We start from the raw sequence: 24,149 nt of genomic DNA, 5'->3' as shown, positions 1-24,149 counted from the left end.
AACGTTTTTTGACGTTTCTCATGAGGATGTTTATATTGTTTTTTTTTGTTTTTGTTCAAAATGCTGTCACTGAATTTTAATTTATCGACACCTTCAGCAGACATGCATCGTTATACAGACACCATATTTCACAGACAACTTTTTGATTTATTTTTATTTAATTCGGTGGTTGGATTTCTCCAAATCGTTTGGCGACTTAAAAGTCGATTGTCTTGTTTAAGAACTCATTTTTTTTGGTTCACCTTCAAAAATAACGTTTCTCGTCTAGCAACACGACAACTGTAATTAAGCTCATGCAGGATCCTTCTGACCGTTATGGGATAAACATCCTTGCCAAACTCTCGCTTAACCTCAGCTGCGATCTGGATTAAAGATATTTTTGGGTTGACCTTTATCTTTCTTATTATTTTGCTGCGCTTATGGTCGCTGAAAGATTCAGGTCAGCCTGCAAAATACTTTGCATTTTACAATTTTGTCGGAACCTTGAAACACCGTACAATGCTCCGAATTGCATAGCGGCTTCTGTCTATTATAGCCCCAATCTTGGCATGAGATTTTTCTTAATTGTGCAAATACAGAATTATTTTCCGCTAAACTTTGGTGGTTTCTTTTTTAATTAGTGCATATTTTATTCAAAATGGATTAAGATTGTTTATATTAAAGACACTATGATGTTTTAAACTAGAAACTAGACCATAATGCTATTTTTCATGTAAGCTATTCTTTTCCAGTAAAATGTTGCCATGAAACATGAAAAGCTGTCGATGAAATTATGTTAATTTTTTGGTTTTTTAGTTTTAAGAATTCAAATATAAGAGACTAGGGGAGCAATGCCCTTTATATTTATATGCACTCTTCCATATTCCACAATGTTGTTGTTGTTGTTGTTGTAACCCGCCGGGACCTGCTTGTGAAGTCCCTTTTGGGGTGGTTGAACGGCGCTTGGTCGTCTTTGACGAGTGGCTCCGGGACGTAGACCCAGCGGTTCCACAATATTCCACAATATGTATGTGCTTTTACGATTCTCTAGAAGAAACATCAAATTTTGTGCTAATTTTGAAGTTCTTTAAAAATATTTGATGTCTCAAATGCTTAAAGCACACACATATTGTTCAAAATGGATGAGTACGTAGGAAGATAATGTTTTCTTTTTTCTCATGTAAATCCAACATTAAACATTGACGTTTAATTATATTTTTTTTTAAACAAATTACATTGCTATTGTAAATGATCTAAACGTTTTCGTTTTCTTTTGTTTTAAATAGTCTTCAAACTTAAATGTTCGATATGCTTTGAAGCCGTCTTTATATGGTCTTTACGTTTTGCATTTGATTTTAGTCTTGAAATGAGGACTTTATTTCCCTTCAGCATTAGTCAAATTGAGACATAAACGACCTATTATTATTATTATTATTTTGTTTTTGCTATTTTAATTATAAATAATTATAAAACTAACACTGCACTACAATTGATGTAAGAGCATGATGACATCATAATATAAAAATACACCGGCACATATTATATTTTTATATAATAAATAGAGATAATGTACTAAAATGAAATGCACTTAGTTACAAATGAAGCATTATATCTATAACAGTTTTTGTTAATTAAAAATTGCTGTATAAACGCGGTAAAAACAGTGTTCGGGATCAACATGCTTGCTGTGCTAATAATTATATTCGTCACTTCTCTATTTTTTTCGGTTTTCGTCTATAATTTTTTGGTCATGTACACTAAAAAGATAATCCAAAATATTTGTGAATAATAATATTGATAAAATTGTATAATAAAGTGTTTCTTATTTACTGACGTATAAAAATCTTAACAAACTTAAGTTCAGTCGAAATTAGTTAATAATCTTAAGTTTATGTAGGAATAACTTATATATAAATTCAATATTTATTTTACTTTACATAAAGCAACTATTTGCAAAGGAATTTCATTTCTAATTTAAAATTTCCACCGCTACCGAAACCAACTTTATTTTTTTATGCTAACCTGTATTAAGGATACATCGCCGTTAGCTAACAAATTCAGTGTGGATAACAGCATCCAACCACTGCTCGTTTCCTCAGTCATTTCAATCTCTAAAAACTTTACTATCGCAATTGAGGCAGCCTCGGTGCTTTGATTTGAAGCACGTTTCCGTATTTCATTGACCATAAGACGTGACACTTGTTGACAGAAGGCCACAACATCCCAAAACTTTTCACTCATATCTGCCGAAGGACAAGCACTGAATACCTATAGAAATGAAATGAAATGGAATGCAATGAAAGTAAATAACGAAAAATTAATAAAAAAATTTTTCTGTTTTGTGTAAATAAAAAAAATTCATTTGACTTACTTTACAAAAGAGTGGAAGCATTTGATATAATTTCAAATCACGTTCCAGCTCACTGAGCGGTTCCTTTGGATGCGTATATTCATTAAAAAGCTCTTTCAAATGATACAAATGCGTTTCCATGCGAAAATTGAATTTGGCATCATTATTACTGGCTAGCGGCGGAGTTGGAGTACCGTTTGATGTATTGCTGGCACTGCCACTGGTGCCACTCGGTGTGCCGCCGGCACCACGCAATTTACGCATTACATTCATCCTTTTATTCAGGTTTGTTTCTGTATATATATACGTTTCTGTATATATTATGGAACTTATTTATTGGAGTAATCTAGGTGTTTGTGTTGTTGGGAATTTCGTTTTTGGTAGGCGTTTTCATGCATGTGTACTAGTGGTGAGTAACGATTTTTGGTATACTTTAATTCCAGTAATCATTAGACAATCTAAAAATAGAACCAAATAGAAACAGAAATTTAGTTAAAGGTTATAAAAATTCATTTATTTAAAACAAAGTGCTACTGTTAGTGCTACTGTTGTTTGTATATATCTCCAACACAAGTATGTGCTTGTATACACACAAGATATACATACATTCTAGGAGAGAGTTAAGGTTCTGAAGGATACCAATTCAAAATAACTAAGCAAAATATGAGCTTCACATTTGGCAGGACCCGAGTTCGATTCCTGGTACTTGCAGTCTCAAAAATAATTATTTACCGATAATTAAATACAAGTATTATTTCCAAGACCACTGTTGATGGGTATGGTCAGCAAAAATTCAATTAATTAAAATAATATAAAAAATAAAATTTTTGTTGTTGTAGTTCACTACTGTTCGAAAAACCTCTTTAATCCAAATTTATATACCATATGTTAAGTTTGGTTGAAATGCCAGCCTTTCAAGTATAAATTATGACCTGATGTGATTATACATACTTTTGTATGTACATATATAATTCCTTTATCTAAAGAAACTGAATTCTTTACAAACTTCAACGATTAAAAGCCTTAAATATTTTATAAATTTAAGAAATTGTTTTCACACCATTACCATTTTATAGTAGTAAACATAACCTATTCGTTTATTTGTTTTCTGTTTAAGGAATTTCTGAAAACCCTTTTATTATGGATTTGAGAAAAATTTTAACGCATGTCGATTGTTTTGGTAATTGTTTTGGCTATTAAGGGAGATAACAATTTTTAGACCCAAAAATAAAAATTAAGTATTTTAAAAGCATAAAAAATAAATACTTTAAATGTATTCTTTATATAATTCATCTACGTGCTCGATGTACACGATTGACCCGATGTGGAGGTATTGACAACGATATATGTATGTTCTAACATCCAGCCTGTGGTACCCATCTGATTAACCCTCGAGCATATTCAAGTCATAAATTTTTATCAACCATAAAGCTAAGCAAACTGCTTAAGCTTTTATTCTTCATTAAATAAATAATTTGTTTATGCACTTTGTAACGATTCGACTTAATTTAAGTACAAGGCTATCAACTGTGACTCGAACATTATTTTTTAATGACATAAAATGCATACAAATATTTTTATTTTATTATATTGTATACTAGAATTGTATCTTTTCGAGCTATAAGTACAGAAACATAAGTGCCGCTAATCCACCTAAAATAGCAATTTTTTTCTTGTATTTTTTTAAATGTGCTACTTTAAATATTATTTTACATTTCAAGCACCAACAACACTGTAAAAGCACTGTAAAAAATATTATGAGAACGATAAAAATATTGAAGTCATTGTACTTTTATCGTCTAAGAGTGTTCTATGTATACTGCATAGAACAAACGTCGTTATATACGGTGAAAACCCTTAAAATGTGAGCCAAGACGTGGTGGTAGCGTTGCGGTTGTTGCTGGCATTGTCATTACAGAAGAAGAACCAATTATAACCACTTCGTTTTGGTTGCGCACTTTGGTTAACCACAAAAAGTGCCATGAAAACGTGTACCTTTTGGAATTCAAAACTCAATTGACGCCGACATATTCAGATACAGATTGCGTCAACGTAGCTGTAGTAGTTAACTCTCAAATGTCTATAATCTGAGTACTGGGCACCGACGGTACAAGTTTGTGTCTACTCGTCACTCATTTACATAATTTTTCAGTTTCCAAATTTTCAATTATGCTAATAATAATAATAGCGGACTTAATTAATCACAAGCGAATTTATTAAGAAATAATATTTAATAAAGAAATTATGCCAACAACTTGTTAAAGTCAATGTGCGGTGCGTATGATTTACTCTTTCGGTGTCAACAAGATTTTTTCAAGGCTGCACGAGTATTCTAGCAACTGGAAATGTTAATCACAACAAATCTGGAAAGGTTGAAACAAGTTCATTTCAATTACTTTCGAGCGAGCTGTAATTTGAGTCAAAAAATTAGTGGACCAATAGGTTCACCAATGCATGTTGTTAGTACAAAAAGTTTTGGATTTATTTCAATTTATTATTTAATTTATTCGTTTTAGCTAGTTTTATTTTGTTTGTTAACATTGAAAATCGCTATGCAAAGGTATTCCACAAAAATTGTAAAAGGTAAATTATTCTGGTTTATTCGGCATTTTTGGTGCTGTTACCTATAGCACTTTTACTAGTTTTTGTTATTGTGTTCATAAAATTACACGTATGTTCGTTTTTGATACATGTTTTGTCGTTCTTAGCGACTACTTTGGCTATAACTTGTAATACTTTATAGATCTGACAATCTATGACTACTTACTTACTGCTGTGCTTCTCTCCTAAGTGGAGCATAGGGCCTCTGTGAATATTAACTCTTTATAAACCTACAATTGTTTCGATCTATAAAGCACACCTATTATTTACAAAATATATACATTCCTATTGGTACCGGGACATACTGGCTTACGCGAAAACGAATACGCAGACAAACTAGCCAAGAAATCAGCAGACACACCAATGATGGGGCCGAAACCTTTTTGTGGACTAGGAAATAGTATGCTTCTTTCTCTCTTAAAAATAAAGGAGAACCAGAATAAAAAGGATTACTCGGGTAATATACCAGGATTAAAACAATCCAAATCACTTATTGGTACCTATACCAATAAGAGATACCAGGATTGTATGAACTTATCAAAAGAAAAACTTAGAATCATTACAGGAATCCTAACAGGGCACTGTAGACTAAAACAACACCTTACAAAACTGGGTATACTTACGCATGCAAACTGTAGATTCTGTGAAGAGAATGACGAATCGACCACACATGAGCTGTTAGAGTGCCCTGTGTTAATGCACATACGAAATAGGCTCCTAGGAATGTATATTCTTACAGAAGAGGCAATAAAACTCTGTAAAGTAGGTTCTATACTACTTTTTATTGACATAACAGGGCTTAAAGACATATTCTAAGCCCAAAAGGGGGCACAATAGACCCGATAGTCGCAGTGCCACATCTCCTAACAATAATAATAATACATTCCTGGAAAAGAGTGCTTTGACAGACCGAAACCCAATAATGGATCATTATGGTCATTGAAATAAGTAAGTTTATACTCTAGGAAATTTAAGTTAAAAGCAGTATACTATATGCTTTTTTAGCAAAGGACCTTTCGGAATTTGTTTCCTAAAGTGGTACAAAATTTTATTTTATCTTTCATCTAAAACTAAAAATAGTTACAATTTATGTTAATTACTTTGATTTTATATAAAGAAAATATACAAATTAAAAGTGTACTTTAAAAATAAATGTATTAATGAAATAACTCGCAGCATAAAAGATGAACCATAATCGTATCGCTCCGCCCCGCCCGCCCCGCTGGGAGCCAGTACTCCGTATATAAATTCTATTCTATCGAATAATTTTTATATTCATATTTATGTATCTAAATCAAAAAGGAAAAAAATTAAAACGTAATAAACAACTTTTTCCAGAGCAAAAACATAGAAGTGATGATAGCAAATAATTTACTAAGCACGGTTTTGTCCGCCTGCTTAAATGATAAAATGTTGAAGGCGTTTGCTGTCATTCAAAGCTAAAATAATTTAATTCAGATAGTTGATGTGCCATCGTAAACAACGAATTGCACATCATCAGAGCGCAGTGGACGACAAAAAGTACACACTAACTTTTTATATAAACATTCAAGAAGTAATCTACTCTATACTCTATGTGACATACAGAAACTGAAGGCGTCTGTCAACGATTAGAACAGAAATGACTTTAACAGTTTTAATAACAATGCAAAATGCAATTAAAATTCAGTTGACTTATATTAACACTAAATGTAGCAAACACTGTTGGTTGCCCATAGGAAAATTTTAAAGTCAAGTGCTGTACGGTTTTAGTTTTCAATATCAAATTTATTTTTAAATTTATTAAACCAAAAACATATTTTATTATAATAACAAAAAATTATTTAAAACAAATAAGTAATATAGTCATTTCCCATATTTCTCATTTCCCATTGTCATCGACGCCTCGAAGTTTATTTGGTCGAGTTATGTAAATACTTCCATACTTCCCTCTGAAGAAGAAGTCTTCGAAACGTCGGCGACATTTATATACGATGGTCACTATTCATATTTTGAGCCTTGGCAACACTGATTGTTGTCAGGTGTCATCTGACATTTCAATACGAAAGTTTAACATTATTGGACATAACCTGAAATAATTAACGTTATTTGTGCTATCAAGACAAGAGTGTATCGATCAACATACTTCCACATTTGGCGATGTAAAGTAAGCTCCATCCTTTGTCACTGTGAAACGCTGCACAATGATTTTAATCGTGGCCGCAGTTCGCTCACGCAGTTCGGACGAAATTCGTAAAGATCGTCCAAAATCAGTTGTTCAGTTGTTGTGTCAGAAAACTTTGATGATGTGCAAAAACTGATAATGCAAGACAGTCATGCGACATACTGTGAAGTTAAGGAAACCAAAGGTATTAGTTCCACCTGCATACATTAGTATTTAACCGTGAGAAAGATTTGTTCTCGTTAGATCTTATTCCTTATTATTTGACAGAATTTCAAAAAGATACCAGTGTCGAGTACTTCTTGAGTACACAAATGCTCAAGAAGTATTCGTACAATAGCAGTGCTTCAAAAGACGTATACAAGTATAAGATTAAAACAGACGACGAATCACGGTTACATGCGTATAAGCCGGAACGTAAACAGCTGTCTGTATGGCTGTATGGGTGTTTCAAAATGAACTAAATCCAACAAAAGTAGTTCGCGCTCAAAGTACTTCGAAACAAATGGTCGCTTGTTTTTTTGATCATGGGTAAACTGATCATGTGGCAAATATACTCGTACCATCACAGGAACGTAAAACGGTCAATTTAGAATAGTATACAACCAATCGAAAATCTTCAGTGAATGAGACAAGACAATGAGAGTGCTCACACATCTCGTTTAACAACCGACTACGACTATTTTTTTTTTGAACATTCAAAACATGACACATCAAATTGATGGATCATCAATTTGATTGATTTGGTACAGTCTTGATTTAGCACCTAATGACGTCTTCTTGTTCCGAAACGTCAAGAATAAATTACGGAGACAACGATTTTTGTCGGCAGAGCAACAAGGAAGCCTTTAACGAAGCATTTAAAAACTATATATTGGAGGAAAGTGAAGAAGAAAGTGAATTAATCACAAAGGAGAATACTTCGAGAAACAATAAAGCAATTTTCAACAAGTTAGTATTTTTTTATTATTAGGCTCAAAATACAAATAGTGGTACTCGTAGTATATAACTATATCAAATAAATTAAAAATGAGAAAAAAAACCATCTATCTACAGAAGCTGTTTGGTAAATATTTAATAACGCTCACCACCCTACAGATAGTTCTTAAAACCATGTGTAGTAATAATGTTATTTTTTTATAATTTATTGTAATTATTCTAGATTGTATATTACATGACAATCCTCCTTATACCATGTAATATACAGTATATTTTATAGAAGAATTGAAAGTACGAGTACATGTATTTCAGACTCTCTTATAATCATATTAATTAGTGACTTGAATAATGTACACAGCTTTTTATAGGTTATTTTATAGGCCTGGGTTACTAACCCATATATTCTTTTAACATTCAGATTTTGGTTTGTTGGTCTCAGTTGAACCTTTAACTTTCACCCAACCTGATTGCCGGCAACAACGAGGCAACAATACAATGAGACGCATGACGGGGAATCAGTCTCACTTTCTGCTGGGTACTTAATATTACTTTATTTTAAAATTTCAAATTAATTGCAACACAAGTCCAACATAATAACTCTTTAAGTTAATTACAGTTCCCGTTTTACTTTAATTACAAAGCTGAAACCAAATGAAGCCAAAGTAAATTTCAAACATAAAAGTTGCCAACAACATTGATTGCCGACTGTTCACGCAGGTTGTTGTCAAGTGCAAAGCGGTACTCGTGCAACACATTTGACGTATGGAGTTGATGATATGCTGGCGACGTTGATAATAGAATTAAAGCGGTAAATGCCATAAAAGCGATTCAATTTGTGTAAATTTACATAAATCGAATGCAGTTACAGTAGGAGGCGTGTACACGTAAACTCGTGCGTACACACGCATTTAGCGGAAGAGATGACGTATTTTGTGGCACAACGAAACAGGGCCCAGAGCAGAGCTCATGTCAGAAACAGAAATCATATTGGGTGTATTTGTTTTAATTTCAAAAAAACATAATTTCATGATTTTTTATGTACATACATAGATATACAATTTTAATTAGCACATAAAAACATATGTACGTATATATTTAGATTGTAAAGGGAAGAAGGTAATTGTGCTGCATTTGCATATTTGAAGATAAGCCCCAGTGTATACCATTGTCGAATACGTCATTTTGGAGAAAATTTTCATTTCGCATTAGTATACATATATATGGTATTTATTTTTAAACCACAGAAATAAAATGTTTATTTTGTACAAAAATAAGCACTCGAGACCGTGACATTTTAAGTAGTATACTTTAATCCTAACATGATATGTACATACGTACTCGTTTAACATTGCATGAGAACAAGAGTATCTCAAGTGGTTTCCACGAACATAAACATATAGAATATTTTATTAGGACGTAAAATAATTTTAATAATGTTACATTATATTCTTAAAAAGGGGCAAACGGGAAGACAGTAGAAAAGAACTTGTGTTGGAGCTGACATCTACTGTGCTGAGTTGGGCACAAGAGATTTATCTAACTTTCCTAATTACCGTCGTGCATTCCAGTCAGTAGTACAATATTTGCTATACTGAAAAGCAGCAGAAGAGATTAGACCATAACCGTATATTGTACATATGTATATTAGGTTCCTGGTCAAAGTAGTGGAGCATAAAATAAAATGGTTGGTGATATTACTAAACTTGATTCTTGCCTTGCAGGGAACTATAAATAAGTAAGGCGTAATATATGCAGCCAGCTAGACAAATAAATCTTAAAAAAAGCCAAAAATTCTAAAAGCTAAAATCATTTGCCAACACATATTCCTTGAAATATATGCCAACCCTGTGTTATCGTCCGGTTTGTCAATCGGTATAATGCTAGTCGGTATTTTATCTGATCAGTGTCTGTACGTTACATATGTAAAATGAAATGAGAAAAGTTGGATTTTGAGATATATCTGGAAAATCTTTTCTGTTTCTATGCAGCTCCTCAAAAAAATTGACTAAAATTTTTGAGAATTATCAGTTTTCAAGACCTTAAGCTTTATATTTAATTTTGAAATGATCTTACAATTTGCTAACGATACATACATTTTCACTAATGTGTGTCGTTGTTAATTGCTATTATGGGATTTGCTATGAGATAGCTGCAGATTTATTAAGTCTACACGTGGTCTCAGCCAGTCAGCTCTGCCTAGCTATCCATCTAGTTATTACGAAAACATTTTAAAAACCACAACGTAAAACTCAAATTTTCGTCAAAAATACGATAAAAGGCTGACAGAATATGTTAATCCCTTAGCAAAGAATCTCGTATTTCTATCCACTACTTTTACTCTATAAAGAGCTAACCGTCAAACCATTAATTAAAATTCAATAGCTTCAAGTAAGAATCCGCTCTTCTTTTTAGTAATCTGATAAAGTTTAACTGTTTTCTTAATAAACCACCAAACATTCACTTCAATGAAATTTAACCCATATTTCTAAGTAAGGTTCGTTATATAAGGTTTACCTTCTGCTCAAAAAGTATTCGAATTTCGTTGTTTGTTAACTACTCTTAAGTAATAGACCTTTTTCAAAAATTGTTATATTGGTACACCCTTTATTGACATATGGTATAAATTTGAGCGCCATCTGTCAATTAGTTTGTTTACAGCAGCTGTTAATATGAGACTACCTCAAGTGCATTTAGCGATTTTTACTATCGAAAATTCTTGTTGTACGCGATTTTTTGATCAAACACGGCTGTCAACACCACTCTCATCGCTCAAGCACAATATTCGCCAGATCTGGATCCGTGCGACGTTTTCCTGTTCCCGAAACTCAAATTGCCCCTTCGTGGTAAGCGTTTTGAGCCGATTGAATCGGTAAAAGAGAATTCGCTGAAGGAACTAAAAGCCATACTTTCACGGGCTTACGAAAAGTGTATGAAAGATTGGATTAAGCATTAGCATATGTGTATCGCTTCAGAAGGAGCATATTTTGCAGGAGATAAAATAAATTTGGAATAAAATTTAAATTTGTGTTTTTTATTTATAAAATCCGAGTACTTTTTGAGCAGAAGGTACTTATTTTATATTTGATATTATACAATGTATAGTTAAAATAAAAATTGCAATACCATGTACTTAGTGATAAGATTTTAAAACTTATTATTAGTCTCATTGTAAGAGAAGATCCAATAAATAAATAAATAAGTAATTAAAAAAAAACTTTAAGAACCAGAAATGTATGTACTGAGCTAACGTTTTTGGTATAATAAATTTTTCAATCACAAAAATATCTCCGACTGAAAAGAAATTATTCCATAACATTGGACATATCATACTAAATATTTTTACTAATATTGACATTTTAATTCTGCTTACTTTTGCAAAACTGCTTAGTTCGGTGTCTTTTAAACAAATAAATTATTAACAATAAAATTCGTTTATTACCTGCTATTCTGTTTATTATCTTCTGGGTATTCAAAAATAAGGAAATGATATCATTTTTATTTAACTTTTTATTAAAAAACTATTAATTAACCCAACATTAGTTCATATCTTCCAAGCAAATTTAATTCAGCAATGCGGCAATTGTGTACTTTTTTACAATTCTTTTAAAAAAATATAAATAAATATTTACAGTGTTTTGTTTACGTTTTTATTTTCATTCAAATTTATTGTTTACTTTTCAAGCCAACTGTTTTGTTTAAGCACAGCAAAAATTATATTAAATTTGCAAATGATTCAGACATATTTATTCCAAAACCAAAACCAAACCAAAAAAAAAAAAACAGTGGATATACACGACCCCGCGTTATCAAGCGAGATAATCGCTGGGGCAGACACCGAGCTGAAAGTGAAACTTGTTCTGTTAAATTCTTTATTAGATTTAATTGAAAACATTTTTTAAAGTGGTTAAATAAAATGTTTGGAAAAATGTGGATATTTACACTTTGAACAAACAACTACAAATATGAAAAAGTGACGGAAATTATACACAAGGTAAGGTTATGTTATACTGGCGATCCCTAGCGAATCCACTTAGGCCTTTTGGCTCAATATGTTACCGTATATAGAGGAAACTAAAAGTTTAAAATCACCTAGAACCTAAAAGCTTAGAATGCTGTTTAGTGGGATGTCTTGTAATTGATCAAGATCCTCACGAAAAGGGGGCTCCCTAAATGTTGAGGCGCCGTCGTGCATGAGCTGGGAAAAGACAGAGTAGATGAGTGACACTTTCATCGTCTTCCCAACAGATACGAGAGGTATGATTGAAAGACAAATTCAATTTTCTAGCATGGTTCCTTGGTTCGCAGTGAGCTGTAAGTAAACCTACCATAAGACTGATATCTCTACATGATATGATAATGATGGTAGAATAAAGTGTACATATGTAGAATTATTTTTATCAGTAAAAGAGAAAATACTACACCACGACGTACATATGAGATAAAGTATACAATCGCTAAAGAAACTCTTCAAAGTTTACTTAGGTTAGATAGGTTAAGATTATTGAAAAATATAAGCTGCAGGATATCTCCGACTCAATAAAAACTTAATGGAAGTACTGAACGCATTTCCCGACAATGGCAGATGGCAGCGTTCTTTAATCGCTTCTTTAAAAAATAGTAGTTGACACATGCTAAGAATCTAGCCATTAATTTCAGTTTAGATCTACTAGCATTTTTGCTTTTGATTTAATTGAGCTATTTGAATTGCTTTTTGGCTTTGGCATTCACCCATGACTAAACAAACAATTTTCATTCGATATATCTTAATTCTAATGCAATTCAATATATAGAATTCATTGCCGTTGTATATCTCATGTCCAAGTATCCAGACGAGTGTCGTTTTGCACGGTCTAACTTGGATGGAAAATATTTTATTAGCACCAATCTACTCTGTCCGTATATATAGTAATGATGACGTTTTTGTGATATTTTTCAATTCTTTAGAGCAGTATTTTGAATCCTAGTTGAAGAACAACACAACTTTATTCGCTTTTAAGTTTTGTTCCATTGCTGAACTTAAAACCCATGCATTGTGTTATTATATAAAATTCTCATTTCTCATTCATTTCCCTTATGAAATTACAAGAAAAGAAGTATAATATATCCAAAAAGGGAAAGACACTGTTATCCCTGATACAGTAAAGATATATTGTATCTGATAGTTGGATATGGGGATCTTAAATTCTTTAGCATTTTTGGCCTTAAAAGTAATTTTTCTGGCGAACGGATCTATATGTGTATTTTAGTGTATTTTTATCTATTTTCACAAATTCTGCCTTCACCATAGTAAGTACCACAAACTAGCATCTTTGTGGATTAAAATTTATTATCAATTAAAAATTAATTTAATAATATTTAATAATAATTTAATAATAATAATTAATTATTAAAAAATTACTAATGTCAATCATTTCTCTTGGATTTTCAAGTCAAAACAGGTAATTGAGTGTTATGAGCTTTTACAGCTACTTGCAACTCGGAATAATGTTAGCCTTTACTGGGTTTCGGGTCACATGCTGATGAGCTAACCAGAACTGCATCAAAAACTGCTTTTACAGGCCGTTTTGTGGTATAAACTAACTGGGACAGTACAAAAAAAATTATCAAGGAAAGGGAAAATCACATGCGGCTAGAGTAGTGGGAAGACTTCCCAGGACTTAGACAAAGTACTGATAACACCGTATTCCTACAGAGACATCCTAAAATTCTTAAAATGTAATTTAAGGTTTCTAAAGGGTTTGTTTACAGGTCATTATGGACTAAAATATCAACTACAATTATCTGCTAATTCGAATTGAAGTTTATGCCTCGAAGATGAGGAATCGACCATGCATATTCTTTGTGACTATTCAGCTTTAATAACGCTCAGAACAAACTTGTTTCATATGGAACTTCTGTCATCAGAACAGATTAGGAAATTTTCTCTTTATTTAGTTCTAGACTTTATTCACGAAGCTTTAAGGGGCTTTGTGTAATCAATAGTGAAATTGGTACAATAGGACTCTGCTGGTCGCAGTACCGGCTGTTGTGCGGTTTCAAGTTTAAACTTTTAATAATAATAATAATGTCAATTATACTACGTTATCACTTTTTTATATTGCCAGAGATTGTATTATTGTAATATATATTTAAAGTTAATAGATACATTTTTGTACACTTGAATCATATTGTATACTTATAAATCAAAAAGTAGTACAGTCTATATATCGAGTACACAGATATAGTGTTATTGTGTTATTAAAAATCTAAATAGTTAAATAGATTTTATTCATTTAAATACTTCCCGGTTAAAATCGCTGTTAAATTTAATTATGTAAATTACTAGAAAATCTGAAAAAATCAGAATAAATCGGTATGACACATAGTCACTCGCTCATATTTAGAATAATTTGCCATTCAAAATAAACAATTTGATTTGTTGTACTGAAGCAAAATTTTTCACTTGAAGGCGTACAAATTAATTATTGCATTACAACAACAACAATAACAGCAACAATATATTAGTAACTAAATTGATGAGAATTACTGCTGCTGTTGTTGTTGTTATCTTTGCAGCAATATTAAAAAATTATTTATGTACGAAGAACTCGAAGTGAATTAGTCATTATACAAAAATATAATGGCAAGTGGAATAAAAACAAAAATATTAGCGAATTAAAAATGTGAACAATTTAAAATACATTTTGAATAAGTTTTGGAAATGGAAATGGAAACAAAGATTAACATTAACGTAATAAATAAATATGAATTCAACAGTGGGTAATCAACTTTTGCGTGTAGGTAAAACCCACAATTTTACCAAATACAATTTCTGATTTATGGTTTAGCGTATATAAATGACTTAAGACTAAGAAGATCTTTTGCATTTGTAAAAATATTATATTTTATCAAATTTTAATATTGCAAATGATTTCTTTTGAACTCGTTTCAAAGATAGATATTAACATCTCACCTAGATATGCAACAGCTATTTTCATTTCTACTAAAATTTCAATTAGCACGCACACTAAGACCATAAGACCATACGCTAAGACCAAGACCATAAGACCATACGCTAAGCCCAAGACAATAAGACCATATGCTAAGACCAAGACCATACGCTAAGACCAAGACCATAAGACCATACGCTAAGACTAAGACTATAAGACCATACGCTAAGATCATATACAGTCATCGTCAAAATAAAGTGAACAGTTCATTTTCAACATGTGTTTGCTTTATTCCAATAGTTTAAATAGTATTTTCGATAAATATATTAATTTTTTATAAAACGTTATTCAATTCTATTTAAATTACAAAAAAAAAATTTAAATTGTTTTACAACAAAAAAAGCAATACAACAAAAACTGTAAATTCTCCAGATTTATCGCGTCAAAATAAATATCGCGGTTTCGGGTCACATGCTGATGAGCTAACCAGAACTGCATCAAAAACTGCTTTTACAGGCCGTTTTGTGGTATAAACTAACTGGGACAGTACAAAAAAAATTATCAAGGAAAGGGAAAATCACATGCGGCTAGAGTAGTGGGAAGACTTCCCAGGACTTAGACAAAGTACTGATAACACCGTATTCCTACAGAGACATCCTAAAATTCTTAAAATGTAATTTAAGGTTTCTAAAGGGTTTGTTTACAGGTCATTATGGACTAAAATATCAACTACAATTATCTGCTAATTCGAATTGAAGTTTATGCCTCGAAGATGAGGAATCGACCATGCATATTCTTTGTGACTATTCAGCTTTAATAACGCTCAGAACAAACTTGTTTCATATGGAACTTCTGTCATCAGAACAGATTAGGAAATTTTCTCTTTATTTAGTTCTAGACTTTATTCACGAAGCTTTAAGGGGCTTTGTGTAATCAATAGTGAAATTGGTACAATAGGACTCTGCTGGTCGCAGTACCGGCTGTTGTGCGGTTTCAAGTTTAAACTTTTAATAATAATAATAATGTCAATTATACTACGTTATCACTTTTTTATATTGCCAGAGATTGTATTATTGTAATATATATTTAAAGTTAATAGATACATTTTTGTACACTTGAATCATATTGTATACTTATAAATCAAAAAGTAGTACAGTCTATATATCGAGTACACAGATATAGTGTTATTGTGTTATTAAAAATCTAAATAGTTAAATAGATTTTATTCATTTAAATACTTCCCGGTTAAAATCGCTGTTAAATTTAATTATGTAAATTACTAGAAAATCTGAAAAAATCAGAATAAATCGGTATGACACATAGTCACTCGCTCATATTTAGAATAATTTGCCATTCAAAATAAACAATTTGATTTGTTGTACTGAAGCAAAATTTTTCACTTGAAGGCGTACAAATTAATTATTGCATTACAACAACAACAATAACAGCAACAATATATTAGTAACTAAATTGATGAGAATTACTGCTGCTGTTGTTGTTGTTATCTTTGCAGCAATATTAAAAAATTATTTATGTACGAAGAACTCGAAGTGAATTAGTCATTATACAAAAATATAATGGCAAGTGGAATAAAAACAAAAATATTAGCGAATTAAAAATGTGAACAATTTAAAATACATTTTGAATAAGTTTTGGAAATGGAAATGGAAACAAAGATTAACATTAACGTAATAAATAAATATGAATTCAACAGTGGGTAATCAACTTTTGCGTGTAGGTAAAACCCACAATTTTACCAAATACAATTTCTGATTTATGGTTTAGCGTATATAAATGACTTAAGACTAAGAAGATCTTTTGCATTTGTAAAAATATTATATTTTATCAAATTTTAATATTGCAAATGATTTCTTTTGAACTCGTTTCAAAGATAGATATTAACATCTCACCTAGATATGCAACAGCTATTTTCATTTCTACTAAAATTTCAATTAGCACGCACACTAAGACCATAAGACCATACGCTAAGACCAAGACCATAAGACCATACGCTAAGCCCAAGACAATAAGACCATATGCTAAGACCAAGACCATACGCTAAGACCAAGACCATAAGACCATACGCTAAGACTAAGACTATAAGACCATACGCTAAGATCATATACAGTCATCGTCAAAATAAAGTGAACAGTTCATTTTCAACATGTGTTTGCTTTATTCCAATAGTTTAAATAGTATTTTCGATAAATATATTAATTTTTTATAAAACGTTATTCAATTCTATTTAAATTACAAAAAAAAAATTTAAATTGTTTTACAACAAAAAAAGCAATACAACAAAAACTGTAAATTCTCCAGATTTATCGCGTCAAAATAAAGTACACAATAATAAATTTAATAAATAAGAAGCTAAAAAATCGACACTTTAATATTTTGTTTACTTTCTGTTTGCATAAAGAACTACTTCTAGCCTCCTCAGCATTGATGCAGCTAATTTTGCTGTGATTTCCGGTGAAATTTTCCACCATTCATCCAACAATACCGATTTCAGAGAGTCTTTACTAGAGACGCCTCTTTTACGAATTTTCCTGTCCAGATGTTCCCATAAATGTTCAATGTGAAAGAGGTCCGATGATTGCGGGGGATGGTCCAGTTGTTTTAGTGTATAGTACAGCAGCCATTTCTTAACAATTCTAGCGGTATGTTTGGGGTCGTTATCTTGATGGAAAATCCAGCAGTGATCCAGTTCCAATTCTTCAACACTAAATTGTAAATTTCCTTATAAAATATATAAGGTAATCTATTTTGTTTATTCTATTATCAAAAAACACCAATTTACTTGCTCCACTTGCAGACCGTTATAAAGCGGTTTCAGAGATCCTTTCCGTAATATTATCTGTGGAAAACGCATTTCGCAAAGGTCACCAAAAATTTTCAACTAATGTTATAAGCGTCACTCCAAAATGGAGTTTAAAATTGATAAAGATCCGTCCATCTTGACCTAGGAAATGATTTATGATGAACTGAGATGTATCATTCATCTTGGATGCACGAAAAAAATCAGCAGGACAGGTACATATTGAAGCTCATATAAAGCCGAGTGTGCATTTTTCTCATATTTTTTACAAAAATTTGAAAATGAAAGATTCAACACAGATAATGAAACTGGATTCTACAAGTACATATGACCCGGAAACAAATCAACAGTTGGGTGCTACTCGAATACAAAAGCAATGAGGTCAATTTACTTCACTTAAGTAAATGTTGTAACTGAAGTTCCTCTTAATATTGGAGTAACGATAATTGCTAAATGTTTGCAATCAAAATTTGTTAAAAAACTAGAATAATGCCATACTATAATCTCTGGATCAAGATTTGTGTAATTTCTGGTTGTTTCCAAAAATAAAAAATATTTCAGAGAAAGGAGTGCAGTGAATTTCGAAGTAGCAAATCTAAAAAATACCTTTTGAAGGATTGTTCGAAAAAATGGATCGGCCTGCTTTAAAAATATATAGAAATTAATTGAAACTATTTTGAAAAAAGAATTAGGATTCAAAATTGTGCAATGAAGATTATTTTTGTAATTTCCTACGTACATAAAATTATACGTTTCCCATTTATGAAATAATCTATAAATTTTAAAACGAAACCCAAGACATGTAATCGCCCAAACACCATCCTTAGACCACCCATAAAATAGTATACGAAATCGATGGGCGATGTATGGTGAATTGGAACCAGCGCTGGCAGGCATAGTTTAAAGCTGGAGAAATAGATTTTGATTAATTAATGATTTTAGTTTTACATTTAATAATTCAGGATTGGACATATTCCCCAACTATTTATAAAAAAAACAATTTATGGAATATAGAATGTATCGTATTAGGTGCATTTGATGTTGAAATTGTACACAAGCTAACACCAATTGATATAGATAAATGTGATCTATTGTAAGTATTATACATCGTGGAATAAATCACGACAAAAGTTATAAATTTTCATGAATCTCAGCTCAAGTTATTCTACAACTCATTATATTCTCCAAATAGTATTTACTTACTGTATATAAGCTCAAAAAGGTGTTGTGAGGAAAAAGATTTGGTACGAGTAATTGTGGAAAAATTTATTTGGCTCGACTGAATAGAAGATCATCGAAACAGACATATTTTGGAGGTTTCAACAAAACATTCTTTAATAAAAATATAGAAAGGTTTTGTAAACATTTTGTTAAACGGACATCTTTCTTGAACGTACAAGTTTTAATTTTTTGTGTAAAATACGTTCTTTTAAAAGCCCAATTCTTTGAATATGTATGCATTGTTAGTCTTGAAAGAGAATATCTTGATAAATTAAGCCGACTTCTGTCAAAAACGTGTATTTCTACATTTGTCAAATGAATATCATAAGAATATAATAAAGCAATTATGAAAGGGAGTTATGAAAACTTCCAATACAATGCTAGTTTAACTTTGTTGTCAGTGTCTCCGATACACTGGCAACAAACTGCAAGATAAGCCAAGACAACAAGATGACCAAATTTCTTTTGTTGACATTGTATTCTAGACAAACTGAAATTAGCGTTCAAATCACTAGACTAATATACGAAAATAAGGCAAACTGAATATGAGTAGCTAATAAAAATTAAAAATAAAGGAATGAATAGTAACTATGATATATGGCCGCACATATTTGCTCGGACACTGGACATATCGGTGTTCAAGGTATGTACGCTTAATATACTTGACTGGCATTATATTAATTTTTTCTCAAATAATAGGTTTAGATTTATTTACCATAATTAAAATGATTTAAGTCAAATATGCGCCGTTTTGATAACTTGTTGCCATTTTGAATGTAATTTCATTATCGCTCTCTCATAAAAGTTCTCGCCCCTATTGAGCAAAAAACCGAGACAGTCGATTTTCACAGGCCGTTCCTGAAGCGAATTATTCACTAGAAAAATCATTCATAGTTCGCCATGAACAGGAACAAATGGTGGATGCAAGAGAACTTCTCAACCAAGCTCGTGGAGCTTTTGGCGAATCATTATCGATGACTCTAACTGACTCTGACTGAGTCGATCACTTAAGAAATGGGTCGATGGACCCATACGTTTCATGAGGTTTTTTTACGTTAACTGCAATGGCACCTAAACATCGGACTTCTCTTTGTATCCAGCCTCATTCAAATGGTTCCAAACGTGCAATGATTTTTTGTGCAAGCTTTAACACAACTTTTAAACAATTAGGCTTTTAGTGCGTGGTGCATCTTTGATAACGATATTACCGGAACGAAATCGGCGAAATCAATATTGCACATGATTATCTGCTACAGTATTAGAACCATAAGCACTATTCACATTTTTAGCCGCCTGGCTTGAATTTTTGCCTTTATCAAAGTAGAACTATAAATTATGGCGTATTTTCTCTTTGCTATTGTATTGTCTACCTTTAATTCATGCTCAAACAAAACTGAGTCAACCAATCACCAAATTGTCAAAAGCTTTTTTTAGTAAAAAACCTTATCTTTTTAACGTCATCTAGCATAACCCGATCGGACTTATACAACGCAGGCTACAGATAACTAAAGCCATCTATTAGGAAAGTAATGGATTTCAATTTACTACGCCTAATATCTTTTAAAATCACCATACCTTCAGATCAATCGACGGATTGACGAAGTTAAGATAACTACGGACCGACGGAATGACGGACCGATTTGTTTCTAAGTCGAACTTTTATCGAGCCCAATATAATGAGTATTGAATAGTATGCTGTGTTAATATTACTTCAATGAAGTGGCACACTTAAATTGCTGAATGAAATCGGAAACCAAAAAATTATCAATGTGAACGTTTATAAAACGTCATTACTCGTAAAATGTTGGTCTTGCCGTATAATTTCATAAAAATATTATTAAACAAAAGCAAAGTCGGCGATGGTAAAACAATTACAACACATGGCAAAACATGGAAAGGTCACTGAGCTCTCGAGAAAAGTGAAATAAAAGTGTGAAGTACAAAAATAAGAAAAATAAAAAATAAAAAATAAAAAATAAATATTTTTAAAAGATATAACATTTTAAAATTGGTTGTTGGCAATGTGAATGACACTAAAATGTTCTTGCTTAATTACACTTTTTATTTTTTATTTTTTATTTTTTATTTTTTATGTTTTATTTTTAATTAAAAAAGAGAGAAAATGTTTCGTAAAACAAATGAAAAATTTTCAAATCAGTGAACCTTTTTGCAAATTGTCATTTTTGGCAATAACTGTTATCTTGTGCAGTTCAAATCAAGAGATATTTGATTTTCTTAAAAATACAAACAATATCTGAGATATTTTTATAAATTGTGTTTTAAAAAACTTTATAATTATGAGAAAGTTATACAAATGGATAAAAGCCTCGAAATCTTACTTAATGACAATAATCAAGGCACCCACTATTTGAAGATAATAAGTTAATTGTATTACTATAAAATCAAAAATATATAATACTATAATAATATAATAAATGTTAAATAATAATAATTCAAAAAAGTCGATGAGAACGATGGTAAAATTGAATGAATTACAGTTCGAAGTGCTTTTCCACTCAACGTACACTCCAGATCTGGATTCCAGATCTTCAAAAAGTTGAAGAAGGGTTGGAATAAATGTATCAGTCTTGTAGGATAATATGTTAATGAATAAAGTCAAGTCAGATCGTTTCAGTAATTTAATAAAAAATGTTAACTATCAAACAAACATCATGTATTCATAATCAATACAGCAATAATATATAACAATAATATATAAGGCTTCAGCAAGTGGAAAATTAAGCTCAACCCCATCAAGATCTCTGCCATAGCGTTTCTAGGCCAACAGCGTTATCACACCAGAGATTTTGATATCTCCAACATCGAGCTCAAACGCAACAACACACCCATCCAGCTAGTTCCCAAGCTGAAATATCTTAGCATTGTTTTTATCTCGCAACATAATTTTATCGCCCACGTTGATTACGCCATCCGTAACGTCCGGTTTAGAAACATTCAGCTCAAAAACGCACTCCGAAGACACAAACAGCTTAGCTGCAGAGTTAAGCTGCTCTGCTATAAGCAACTTATTCGCCCTCTACTCACCTACGCCTTCCCATTTGGTCTGCAATCTCTTACGCCCAAATGAGAAGAATCCGCCTATTTGAGCGGAAACTTCTTCGGGATGCACCAACTATAAGCGCAAGCCTAACGGCAAGCACTTCTCCATCTCTATCCTTTACGACAATGCCAAGATCACTCGCATTGACGAGTACCTTTTGACACTCGCTCCTAGGTACCTCACCCGGTTCTACGACCTCCCCCCTGACGTCTCTATTCCTGAAGATCTTGTTCTAGCCTTGCGCTTTAAACTATCCCCAATACCTGTCCGATTACCTCAGTGAGTGGGACCGTAACCTTCACTTCATTCCCCTATATAACCACGGCTTTCGTGACCCCAGTCACAAAGTTTACCGCTAACCTCGCCCCCGCTTATCTACTCTAACCCCATCTCCTTCTTCATAACTCAATTTCCTTAATGTATATCCATGCTTTCTGGCTTAGATAAATCTAGCTCGCTAGGTACTAAGTCTATTTTTTCTCCTCTCTCCCCTGATTACTGGAATGAAGTTTTCACAATGCTGTGGAAATCTTCTCCATTCATTCCTAAGAGGTGATTTAGTGAGTTCAAGTCTCACATGGTGGTTTTCGATGCTTTTACCCACTGTCAAAAAAAAAAATAAATTCAGCATAGCATATACTCTCTCTGGCTACGCGCCTCATTTGTATGGAATAATGTGCTAGTGCGTCTTAAATTAATCAACCATTCATTCATAGAAGTTGTATATGTTTTACAAAAGTTTAAGCACTTCGTCTTTATCAAGAAATGTGTTGAGTGTTAAGATCTAGACATGCAATTAATAGTTTCAGTGACTATAAAAATCGAATTTCTTCGTTAATTCTCATAAAATATATCATTGGATCTTATCTTTTCAAGATATTTCTTAAGTCCATTTGCACAATTAAGGTTATAACATTGTTACTGTATCGACAGTGTTATCGTTATCCCACGTACTGTAACTGACAAACAGATCAACGCTGACGCTAGAATTTCGTGATCATAATGGCCTCAGAGATGTTATATCTAGCGGCAGTTCACATATCCGGTGAAGAAACATTTCCGGTGTGTCGTCTGGAAAAAGTTTAGAAAAGATAAAAATTCTTTAGGCCTATGTTATGCAGATGAACAATCGTCGTTCATCATATTTGTTGTTGCTTTCAATTTTTTTAAATTACATTGAAAGCAATAATAAATATGGTGGTCGACGATCATCTGATCGTCTAGATAACGTGGTTCTCCTTACTGACAAAGGCTTACATTGCTTTATTCCCAAATCAAATTATAACAGATTAAGCCTTTTTATTACTAAATTTATATGGTACTAATTTTTACTAATAATAAAAATATTTCAATATAAATGAAAAGCAAAAAACATATTTCATGTAGTCACTCGTTCAGTATAGTTCAGTTTGCGAACCCTACAGCTAATTATAGTTTAGAGTATATTTATTTTAAGAGTATATTTATATCACAACAATTCAATTATTATTCAGAGTGCATCTCTTGAAAACTATTTAGATAGTCTTTGAAAAGTACAATTTTGCAAACAAAAAACTGTATAGTGACTAATAAATCGATTCGCAGATTTCACAATATTTGCAATTTTAGTGTTGTCACTTAGCACTTTGATGCAAATGTTGTATAACTGCTTCGAACTATAATTACTGTAATATCCGTAGTACTTCTATTTTTATACTTGTGGTTTTAAAATGGCAATATACTTTGATATACTGCAACTATGAAATTTAAAAAAAAAAACCTTTAACCAAAGTGATAATTACGAAAAGAAAAAGTGCAGTACTTCAAACCTATATATGTAGATGCGGTAATAATAATATATAAGTTAACACCTAACGAAGTTAAGATGCCAGTCTCATCAAGTATGTAGGGTGTTTAACTTTGCCCAGTTACTTTTAGTTTGGAGAAAGAACTAGTAGTAGAAAAAACACGAGTAAAGTGAGCACATGCATGGTAAAGCATACAATTTTGCATAGCAAAAAATTAGGTTTACCGTCAATGCGAATTTGAACTTTTTACAATATAAAATTAAGTTTAATGAAGTTATATTATAAAAGTAAACTTCATATTAT

The 24,149-nt window shown here is 31.8% G+C and overlaps 1 protein-coding gene across 2 annotated transcripts in view; it reads right to left on the bottom strand.

Moving 5' to 3' along the window:
- The window catches only part of LOC119661843 (WD repeat and FYVE domain-containing protein 3), a 53,503-nt gene that overhangs the window by 22,138 nt on the left and 7,216 nt on the right, over window positions 1–24,149 (bottom strand). Inside the window, exons 2-3 of one of the 2 annotated variants that reach the window (XM_038071346.1) lie at window positions 2,351–2,787; window positions 2,002–2,247 (exon numbers count right to left, since the gene is read on the bottom strand). In XM_038071346.1, the coding sequence (XP_037927274.1) occupies window positions 2,002–2,247; window positions 2,351–2,602 (498 nt within the window). In that variant the 5' untranslated portion in view covers window positions 2,603–2,787. Of the gene's footprint in view, window positions 1–2,001; window positions 2,248–2,350; window positions 2,788–24,149 lie in introns of those variants that run through there. The other variant, XM_038071347.1, reaches the window with a different exon arrangement.

The sequence above is a fragment of the Teleopsis dalmanni genome, chromosome X, assembly GCF_002237135.1.
Source record: "Teleopsis dalmanni isolate 2A chromosome X, ASM223713v2, whole genome shotgun sequence".
Lineage (NCBI taxonomy): Eukaryota > Metazoa > Arthropoda > Insecta > Diptera > Diopsidae > Teleopsis > Teleopsis dalmanni.
The sequence above is the reverse complement of the archived record's forward strand: the minus strand, read 5'-3'. Positions and strand labels throughout refer to the sequence as shown.